This window comes from Micromys minutus (genome assembly GCF_963924665.1).
Source record: "Micromys minutus genome assembly, chromosome: 16".
Classification (NCBI taxonomy): Eukaryota; Metazoa; Chordata; class Mammalia; order Rodentia; family Muridae; genus Micromys; species Micromys minutus.
In genome coordinates this window covers 18,100,985-18,112,456 of record NC_137985.1, presented here as the reverse complement: position 1 = coordinate 18,112,456, position 11,472 = coordinate 18,100,985, and the positions used below count along the sequence as shown (strand labels likewise).

Sequence of the window (11,472 nt, the reverse complement as noted above, 5' to 3'; positions counted from 1 at the left end):
GAATGCAGAGCAAGAAGGGCAGAGAGAAAGAGAGAGGGCGTAATGAGAGAGAGCCTGGGAACCCCAGAGATCTGGGGCAAAAAGGAGCTACTAGCCAAAATAACTGAGGTTATATTGAAATGGGAGAAGCAGGGGGAAGGGACAGAGCCTAGGTGTCTGGGCTGGACAGACAGCCTAGTAGTGGGCAGGTCTGCCAGCCAGAATGACCCCCTAACAGGTCGTTGCTGAGGGAGACTGACAGCCAGAGTCCACTTTAATACGTTAAATAGGTGGGTGCACATATGCATACACACGGACACATACACACACAGGGGCACTTACACACATGGGCAGGCATGGGTACACACACACACACAAAAACAACAAAGCATTTTATTTAAAAGTCACAGTAACATCAAGATGGCTCAGCAGGTAGGGACGCCTGCAACGGAACCGACCTCAGTTTCAACCTGAGGAGAGCTGAATCTAGCTAGTTGTCCTCTAACTTCCCACCATACACTAGCTCAGTCAACACCTCTTAAACACCACCACCACCACCACCACCCACATAGGATAAAAGGACAAAGGAAAGAACACTGACCCACACTTGACCCTAAACCCAAGATCAGGGACAAGAAACAGAATCCTATATATCCTGAGCTCGCCACTGAAACCCACCAATCCATGAACAGGGAAATTAATCAATCCCCGAGGTCGCCCAAACTCAGGGACTCAAATCCCATCTATCCTCCCTCTGGAAATCCTCACCCTGCTCCGTCCCACCTCTCACCCCCAAGAAACCCTACATAAGCCAGCTCAGTTCTTGCTGCTTCTCACCCCAGCAGAGGCAGCCCCTCTCCTGAGTTTTCCTCTTGCAATACATCTCTATGGGTGGTTTGTTGTGGTGTGACCTTGTAGAATTCCTTGGCTCCAGATTGCCAGGATATCTCTGTGAGCAGAGTTTTAACACGTTTCCTGCAGCACATTCTGGGGGTGAGCAAAACTTTTGTTGGCACAACCTTCCTCTGCAGCAGTTCAAGGGTTACATCTCTATGTAACACTTCTGCAGGGGAAGCCTTTCCCTTCCGAGCTGCAACACTTGGACAGACCACGCGCACACACGCGCGCGCGCCAAAAGCCGCCGAACCTGGCCGAGCCAGCGACGGTCTCTCGCCGGGTGGAGGCTCGCTCTGGTTGCGTCCGGCTGCGTCGGGTTAAAGCCGCCCCTCCCCGCTCGCCAGCCCGACTCACTCACTGTTTCCCGGCATCCTCCCAGACTCCCGCCTTCGCCGCTGAAGTAGAGACGGCAGAGCCAGTTCTCCTCGCCCACGCCCCTCTCTCCCAAGGCCGTACGCCGGCGTCTCTGATTGGACAGCGGGCGAACACCCGCCCCTTTGCCTGATTGACAGCTGAGCACCAAGACTTTTTAAGACTTGCAGGAGTTTGTCACCGGGTAGGCATCATTCCGGGTTTTTGCTAGAATTTATTCTTCGACTATTCTGCTCTTTGGTGTTCGTCTCACCTCCATCTGAATGAGCGACGGGAGTGGGTGCAGGAAATTACAGATTTCCTTTCTAGATAAGCGAGATCACCTTTGTCCAAAGCAAGAGGCAAGGCCAAAACAAAAACAGAATAAACAGGGCCTGAAAGAAGCTTCAGCAGAGAAGAGGCACCATGAACCTTACAACCACAAGCAAGGGGTGCTCTCCCTCCCCCTCCCCCCTTTCTCTCGCTGTCACTCACAAAATTCATGTACTTGAATATTTTTAAAGTTTTATTTATTTCAGTCACGCTGTGGTGGCATATGCCTTTAATTCTAGCACTTGAGGGACAGAGACAGACAGATCTCTGAGTTCAAGGCTAGCCTGGACTACAGAGTTCCAGAACAGCCAGGACTACACAAAAAATCTTATCTCCAAAACAAAACAAAAAGATGAGTATTTGTTCACATATATGTATGTGTGACTGGTTCCCGTGGAGGTCAGAAGAGGGCATTGGATCTTCTGGAAGTAAATCACTGTAAAAATGCTGGGAATTAAATCCAGGTCCTCTGGAAGGGCAGCAAGCACTCTTAACCACTGAGCCACCTCGTATCCATGAATTTTGAGGTTTCCTCATGAGGTTTCTTGGTAACATGAATTGATAGGCAAGAAAGTGTTTGTTTTGTTTTGAGACAGGATCTCACACTGCAGACTAGGCTGGCTTCAAATCTGTGGCAATCCTTCTATCTCAGCTCCATTACTGTTTTCTTTATGACTGTGAGTGTTTTGCCTACATGTTTGTCTGTGCACCATATGTTTGTCCGTCCATGGGAGCAAAGTTACAGGTACTTGTGAGCCACCACATTGTGATGGGAACTGAACCTGAATCCTGTTTAGGAACAGTAAGCATGCTTAACCACTGAGCCAACTCCAGCCCCATTCACCTTAGTTTTGAGGCAGGGAGATTCACTGAGCCTAGGGATCATAAATTGGCTAGAGAATCTTGGAAGTTCACCTGTCTTCCCCCCATATCCCTGTTGTTAAAAGTCACAGGGCACCAATGTTGTTAAAAAATGACGTCCCGGGTTTCAGAACCAATGTTAGGAAACGGATGAAAAGAGTGGGGGGGATATGGCCCATGGAGGTGTGGCGAGGCCTGGGGTCAAGGGAGATGCCTCTGGGAGGCCCATGTTGGGAATCCCTTCCCCCTGAGGGACCAGCCACACGAGGTATAATACAGAATAGAGTTTATTCAAGTCATGGGAGAGTTAAGAGGGTAGTAGAGGCAGAGAGAGAGAGAAGAGAGGAATAGAGGAGTAGAGGCCGGCCATGAGCACGTGGAGAAAGAGGGGGGAAGGGAAGGGGAAGAGGAGGGGTAATAGGGGGAGCAAGAGAACAAGAGAGAGAGGAGGGGGCAAGCAGCCCCTTTTATAGTGTCAGGTCACTGGGGTGGAGCATACCTGGCTGGCTATTGCCAGGTAACTGAGGGGTGGGGTATACCTGGCTGTTGCTAGGTAACTGAGGGGTGGGGTTTACAGAATCCTAACACCTGTCAGCACTTCAGTTGCATTTAATCAGTTTTTATGTGGGTGCTAGGAATCTGAACTCAGGTCCTCATGCGGGTGCAGTATCTTACCAGTTGGTCCAGCTCCCAGCCCCTGTGTCCCTGATTGGCCTAGAACTTACTATGTAGACCAGGCTGGCTTTGAACTTTTGTGAATCTCCTGCCTCCATTTCCCATGTGTTGCGATTACTGGTGTGTCAAGAATCCCAGCTGTGTGTGTTTCACACAACTGTGGGTCTTGTACCACCTATGTACTTGGTGCCCATGGAAGCCAGAAGGTATCAGGTGCCCTAGGACTAGAGTTACTAGCTGATGACTGACCATGTGGGTGCTGGGAATTATTTTAAATGTTCATTTATTGTATAGGAGAATACTGTCGCTGTCTTCAGACACACCAGAAGAGGGCATCAGATCTCACTACAGATGGTTGTGAGCCACCATATGGTTGCGTGGATTTAAACTCAGGACCTCTGGAAGAGCAGTCAGTGCTCTTAACCTCTGAGCCATCTCTCCAGCCCCCCACCCCCATTCCCCCTCTTGATTTTCAAGTTGAAATTTGTTGTATCTTTGAATGAGTTGAGTATGTTTATTTCTTTCTTCACCCCAGCCATTATGAGTATGTCTCTTCCTTCCTCCCTTTTTTCCTTCCTTCTTTGCCTTCTCCCTCCCCCTCTCTCCCCTCTCATATATTAAATCCTTACATCAGTTTCTTCTCCCTCCCCTCTCCCCAGTCTCTCCCAACCAGCTCCCCTCTTGCTGAGACACCCCTCCCCCTCCACCTACCCCTTACAAAAGATCAGTCCATGGGCTGGAAAGATGGCTCAGTGGTTAAGAACACTGACTTCTCTTCCAGAGGTCCTGAGTTCAAATCCACGCAACCACACGGTGGCTCACAACCATCTGTAATGGGATCCGATGCCCTCTTCTGGTGTGTCTGAAGACAGTGACAATGTACTTATATATAATAAATGAATAAATCTTAAAAAAAAAAAAAGAGAGAGAGCAGGCCCCCCAACTGACATCAACCATACACAGCATAACAAGCTACCGTAAGACAATCACATAGGATCACATCAAGACTAGCCGCTGCAACCCAGCAGAAGGAAAAGGGTCACACAAGTAGGCAAAAGAGTAAGAGACGGCCACAGCTCCCACTGTTAGGATTCCACAAGAACAGTAACGTACTCAGCCATAGCATCTATGCAAGAGGACCTAGGTCAGACCCCTACAGGCTCCCCAAAACTTCAGGCCCCCATGAGTCAGTTGATTCTTGAGCTGGAGTTATGAATGGTTATAAGTCATTACATGGTTGCTGGGAACTGAGCCTGGTCCTCTGCAATAGCAACAGGTGCTTTTAACCACTGAGTCACCTCTCCAGCCCTGCAAATACACTATTTAAAATTACACGTTAGCTAGATCTGGTGGCACGTGACTTTATGAAAATCTTGTCATAGCCTGGTTTTGGGGATTAATATTGAAACTTAATTTTCAAAGCAACAGGATTAAGAGTAGGAGCCACGAGAGGAGATTAAGATGTCTTCATCCTCATTGGACGAGAACCCTACCTTCTAAAACCTTTTGTAGTGGGGCTGGAGAGATGGTTAGAAATTTGTTCTTGCTGGGGATCCAAGGGCAGCTCATAACCACTTGCTACTGACATCCTCTTCTGGACACTGAGGTCACCTGCATTCATATATACAGACCCCCACACAGAAATACACAGCATACCCTAGACAAGCCCTCACTGGATTTCCAGCATGCATGCCAGGCTGTTCACAACTGCCTATAACTCCCAACTTCAGGGAGATCTGGCTTCTTTGGCTTCCATGACCACCTGCAGAGTCACACACATTAACATATTAATTAAGAAAAATAACCCAGGCATGGTGGTATACACTAATCCCAGAACTTGAGAGGCTGAGGCAGTCAGATTCTGAGTTTGATCCCATCCCGGTCTACATAGTGAGTTCAGGACAGCCAGGGATACATAGAGATCATGTCCCAACACCCCTGCCCCTACAAAACAAAAACAAAAAATCCCCAAAGACCTTATTAGGCTGACCTATTGAAGGTTCCACCACTCCCAATAGTGTCACATTGGAAGCCAAACCTTTTAATGAACTTCTACAGTAACTTATGATCCCTGGGTACTAACTTAAGAAATCATCTTTTTAAATCACATGTATTGATATATTAACTGCAAAGCCTGCAGAAGCCAAAAGAGACCTCAAATACTCCGGACCTGAACTCACACTTGTAAGATGTCAGACATGGGTGCTGACAACAGAAACTGGGTCCTCTGGAAGATCATCAAGCTACTCGTAACTACTGGCCATCCCTGGCCCCTTCATTAGGGTTTCTCTGTGTAGCTCTGGCTGTCCTGGAACTCACTATGTAGACTAAGATGGCCTTGAACTCAGATTCATCTGCCTCCACTTCCCAAGTATAGAGGTTAAAGACCTGACCTGTGCTATCATAACTAAAAAATCCATCTGGGTATCTTCTGGCCCATCTCAGTGTGTGCTGTTACACACACACACACACACACACACACACACACACACACACACGTTTTATTCTTTTATTTATAAGGTTTTTCTCCAGCCTCTTCATGCCTTCACATAAATCTGACATCTGACAATCTACCGCTCTCCAAACAAGAGTTTCCCTCTAGTAATTCTTTTCTGTACCTGAACTAGGAAAGTAAAAGATGTTCTCAGGACCTACATGTTCTCAAAGTGAAGATTTTCCCTATACACCGTGAGCACTTTCATGCCTCAGAACTGCACTGGGGGAGCCAAAGGCTTTCCCGCAGAATTTACATTTGTAAGGCCCGACACCTGTGTGCCTGATCATGTGACCTTGGAGGCCTGAATTAGAAATGAAGGCCTTCCCACACCACTGACACTCATAGGGTTTTTCTCCCGTGTGAGTCCTCTCGTGTTTTCGGACTGAGGTGGAGCAAATGAAGGCTTTCCCACAGTACTTACACAGAAAAGGCCTCTCCCCCGTGTGAGTTCTCTCGTGTTTACTAAGTGCACTGGGCGAGTTAAAGACTTTTCCACACTCCTTACACTTATATGGCCCACCCCCAGTGTGTCTTATTGTGTGTCCTTTCAGGCCTGAGAGAGAACTGAAGGCCTTCCCACACTCCTTACAGCTGTAGGGCTTCTCACCAGTGTGGGTCCTTTGATGTCGTAGAACTGAGCCCCAACAACTGAAGGCTTTCCCACACTGTTCGCACTGATAGGACTTCTCTCCTGTGTGGATTCTTTCATGGATTCTAAGGGAGCTGGGATAGTGCAAACCTTTTCCACACACATTACATTTATGGGGTCCACCTTCAGTACGAGGTATAAAGTCACCAAGGCTGGTGAAAGGAAGCAGGTCTTCCTTGTGTTTCTGACACTTGTAGGGTTTGTCTTCACGGTGAAACCTGTCGTTGACTTGGAAAGAGTAGTTACAGAAGGCTGTCTCACATTGCTTGCATTTGTAGTCAGGTACTTCCTGTCCAGTGTGCGCACTGCTGGGCCTCCCGGATGAACAAGGCATGAAGGCTAGTCCACACACACTACATTCACAGAGATTTACTCCAGGAGAGCTTTTCTTTTTCAGAGCATCGTCAAGAATTTGGTTGATGGTTTCCCCACAATAGCTACCCTCTTTGCTGTTATTAAGTCTCTCCACAATATGGCTGCTGTTAAAAAATAATAATTATAACACGTTATAAATGTTTTTGCTCAGCGTTTCATATTTACCTATATGCTTCAAATTTGTATTTCTACCTGGGGGCTGGAGAGAGGTCTCTGGAGTTAAGTGTGTATACTATTGACCTTGTTAATGCCTTCATTTTTATTTATGTGTATAGGTGTTTTCCCTACATATATGTCTGTACACCACTTGAGTGCCAGAAGATAACAATGGACCACGAGGACTGGAGTCACAAGGCTGTGAGCTGCCATGTGGGTCTTGGGAATTGAACCTAGAATAACAACTGCTCTTAACTTCTGAGCCATCTCTCCAGCCCAAAGAATGAGTACTGTTCTTACAAAGGACCCAGGTTCAGTTCTCAGCACCCAAGTCAGAAGGTTCACGACTGCCCTTAACCCCAGCTCCAGAGGGATCTGATGTCTCTGGCCTTTTAGGTGCACATGTGTGCATGCATACACATACATGTAAATAAATAAAATGTGAAAATAAGTAAGCCTGCAGATTGGTGGGCTTATTTTTTAAAACTTGATGGTGAACTAAAATTCTGTGTCTGTGTGTATGTGTCCACATGTGTTTAGATTTCGGTGTGTATACATGTGTGTGTATATCTCTGTGGTGTATGTGTACATGTGTGTACATCTCTTTCTCTGTGTGTACATGTATGTACATGTGGAGACCAGAAGTCAATTTCATGTGTCTTCCTCAGGCCCTTGGCTGACTTTATTTTCTGAGACAGGGTCTTCTGCTTTTACAAAGAACTAGCCAATGTGACTATTCTGTCTGGCCAGTGAGCCCCAGAGATCTACCTCCCCAAAGCTGGCATGACAAACACATGTCCCCACCCCCACCTGGCTCTTCACAGATTCTAGGGAACAAACACAGGCCCTCACACCAGCACAGAAGGCATCCCATCGCCTGAGCTGCCAAGCTAGTTCCTACCTTCCTGTCGTGAGACAATCCTTTCTGTTCCCAGTGAGTTACCTTAAGATTCTGCCCTGATTTCTGTACCAGTCGTCAATATTCTGGTCCCATCTTTCCCCTGGAACACAGAGGGGAGAAAACTGAGTATTAGAGAGAACGTATCTGACTCCAGGCTCGTGAACCACTGCAAAGATGCTATGGTTATTACAGAGTGTTCCTCTTTCACAGGTCCAGTCATGGACTAGCAGTGATGAGCAGAGCATGTTTGTTGAACCGGAAAAGTACGGGGGTGGGGGGAGATATCATTCTTACCCACAGAGGCCAAGTTGATAAAGTACAGGGGTGGGGGGAGATATCATTTTTACCCACAGAGGCCAAGTTGATAAAGTACAGGGGTGGGGGGAGATATCATTCTTACCCATAGAGGCCAAGTTGATAAAGATTTCCCTGACAACTTCTCGGTAAAGGTTCCTCTGGGACGTGTCCAGCAGAGCCCATTCGTCCTGGGTAAAGTTCACAGTCACATCCTCGAAGGTCACTAGGTCCTGAAACATCCCGTAAGTGTTTACAGGAGGAAGAAAGACCCATATGTAGCACAGAGATCTGCACTCGGTGCGTGAGGCCTTCCCAAGAGGGGTTGCAGAGATGGCTCAGCGGTTAGGAACATTTCTAAGGATCTTCGGGGGATCTGAGTTCAGTTCCTACCACCCACACTGGGCTGCTCACAGCCACCAGCACAGGAGATTTGGCGCCCTCTTCTGGTCTCCTTGCAGTGGGGGCAGGGCAGCACAGCATATCCTAACACAAACACATCCACATAAATAAATCTTCTTTTAAAAAGACATTCACATACACTCCTGAGATCTCCACACCTTTGGTTTACAGTAAATGAACAGTCTCCAGGCCTTAGACTACATTCGCTTTCTCATAAAGCCCTGGCACCAAAGTGCAGGGACCTGACCTGTCCACTTGAAGTGCTGGCTTACCTTATTCACACCCACGCACATGTGGGGGATGAGAGGGGTTGTGCTCTACCACTCTGGATTACTACCGAGACAGACGGCCTCTCATGGAAATGAAGTTTGCCAGATTTCACCCCAACACAGGGCACGTACAGCCATACTAGGCCTTAATGGATGCTAGCGATCGAAACTCAGGTCTCCATGTTTCCACAGCACACACTCAGCTGCTACACATCTCCCTAGAAGGTGTGTTGGCTTTAGACAGCGTCTGGCTGTTGCTTGGGCCAACCAACTGATGATCTTCCTTTCAGTCCTTTTCAAGGCTGAGATGACAGCTGGTGCCACCAGGTCGAACTTGTTAGCAGATTTAAATGTAAGCCCATTTTTTTCTCTCTCCCTGCCCCCTTTTAAAATTGTGCAGGATGGGCTGGTGAGGTGACTTTAAGAGCACCTGCTAAGCTGCTAGAGGACCCAGGTTCAATTCCCAGCCCGCTCATGGTGGCTCACAACCATCTGTAACTTCTGTTCCAGGAGTTCCGGTGCCCTCTTCTGGCCTCTGAAGGCAAAATGATACACAGACATACTTGCAGGCATGTATGTGCAGAGTAAAAGTGAGCTTTTAACAACTGTACAAGGAAACCAGCAGAAAGGGAGAGCAGACAGACGGGAGAAGCATGAGCACCCAGAGCCAATAACATCTTCACAGTCCTGGGTCTTAGAGCAGCCGCCCCTCTGCCTACTCTCTTCAGGACGGAGCTGAGACGAAGCATCAAAAAAGTTCCTTCTAGCAGGGCTTGGCTCATACTGAAACGTATGTTTCTGCCCATTTTATTTATTTCTTTATTGGCATACACAGGCTACCGAGGGTGTGGAGATCAGAGCTCCAGGGGTCCTCCGTTCCAGTTCGCAGCAGGTGGCATGCCAGGAGGCTGGGGTGGAGGAGCGCAGGACAGGACCACCGAGTCTCACGGGTTACTTAATTTGATGTGCATAGGTGTTGTGTCTGTATGCGTGTCTGAGGGCGGTGGATGCCCAGGCTGTGTGTTTATAGACAGTGGAGAATGGCCATGTGAATGCTAGAAATCAAACCTGGATCCTCTGAGTCACTGAGCCATCTCTCCCCTTTGTTTCCCTTTTCAATGAAATGCATACCTTTCTTGGTTTTAGGAAAAGACTGTGTCATCTTTCAGTCTCTAGTGAGTAAATACTTGCTTTTACTGAAAACTGTGACTCAGATAAATGAATAAAGCCCTTAAAGGTGATGCCCCACTAGGAAAGGGAACACTTGGGAGTTGTACCTCAAGGGCAGCTCACGGAGAAAACGTTTGCAAAAAAACAAAAAACAAAAAACCTTAATCTCAATGCCCATGCTCAGGGAAGCCACTGCATCTTAGAGAACACAGTTCCAAAAAGCTTCATGCAGACAGCCAAGAAGGCAGAACTTCAGGCTTTGTAAGAGCCTTTCATCCAAACCTGGTGTCCTAGACCTGTAATCCCAGCAGCAGGGAAGCGGAGATAGCACTATTAGTTTGAGACCATCCTGAATTGGAAAGTGAAACTTGTACAATACATACATGCTAATCTCACACACACACACACACACACACACACACACACACACACTGGAGATACAGTTCAATAATAAAGCTCAAAGTCCTGTTCTCTACACTACAAAAACCAGCCAGCCAAACCAACCTTGCCGAAAAGAAAAGTTGTAATTAAAACAATGTGTTTGTTTTAGAATGTAGAAAGGTCACCAGCTGCGATTGTTCAGATCTGGGATTTGGGAGATGAAGGCCAAAGGATGAGGAGTTAAATGTAGCATAGGGTACTGAGCAGCAAGCAGGAAGCCCTGGATTCCATCCCCAGTACTGCTTAAACCGAGGCTAGATGGGACTGCTCTGTTGAGAAAGTGAGAGGGGGGTGGGGGAGACAGTGACCTGGAGAGGGGGAGTTGCTACTGGAGATGTGAAAAGTGGGGACCGGAAACGAAGGCCTTCATTGGCAGCTGAGTTTGAAAAGATAGCGTAGCTAATTCGAGACCGCCGGTAAACAGGGACAACACTGGAGAACTCAGTCCCACAAGAAGGAGGGATGGACTGGGGACCCTCAGGCCGCAAGCAGCTCTCCCACTCTCTGCACACCCCGCGGTGGAGCGGAGAGCAGAGCCGGAGCCGGGCCGGTGGCAAATTCGGGCGCAGACTCCCAAGTGGCGCAGCGTCACGCAGCAGTCGTTTCCATCCCCGGCTGCACTCACCATCTCGTCCTCCCGGAGGTCCTAGGGATGCCCCCCTCCCGATTCCCGGTTCCCTGCGGGGCACAGCAGAACCCGGCTGGAGTCGAGCCGAGGTGACAGCTACGGAGACAAACCCGACCCAAGTCTCCCGAGTAGGAGTCTCAATCTCTTTGGCCACTTAGCGTGGCGGCGTCCCGCCAGGGCTAGCGGCACGTCTCTCATTGGACAGTTGCTGCGGTCCCGCCCCTTCACCCTGAGCGGCCGAGGCGGGGAAACTGGGGATAAATTTGCTCAAGCTGCAACTAGGACAGCGGTTCTCCTCAACCTGCGAATCGCAACCCCTTTGGGGGCTGAGGGGGGATGTCGAAAGACCCTGTTAAAAGGGCCGTTTTAAGAACATCACAAGACATTTGTTTTAAGACAGTTTCTCTGTGTGACCCTGGCTGTCCGGGAACTCACTCTGTAGTAGAGGCTGGCTTCTAACTCTGAGATCCGCCTGCCTCTACTAAGATAAAGGAGTGTGCCACTGTCACCAAGCTAAAACAGATATTTACATTAGAATTAGTAACACTAATAATTTACATAACACTAGCAAAGTCATAGTTCTGAGGTAGCAGT

General features: G+C 48.2%; 1 protein-coding gene across 1 annotated transcript; it reads right to left on the bottom strand.

Annotated features, from left to right (window-relative positions):
- Positions 1 to 5,665: 5,665 nt before the first annotated feature.
- LOC308430766 (zinc finger protein 441-like) lies at positions 5,666 to 11,005 on the bottom strand. The gene is made up of 4 exons (XM_080930055.1): positions 10,876 to 11,005; positions 8,075 to 8,201; positions 7,717 to 7,774; positions 5,666 to 6,721 (listed from the first exon to the last, which is right to left on the bottom strand). The coding sequence occupies exons 1-4, from the start codon at positions 10,876 to 10,878 to the stop codon at positions 5,776 to 5,778; spliced, it is 1,134 nt and encodes a 377-aa protein (XP_080786181.1). The 5' UTR covers positions 10,879 to 11,005; the 3' UTR covers positions 5,666 to 5,775.
- Positions 11,006 to 11,472: the final 467 nt, after the last annotated feature.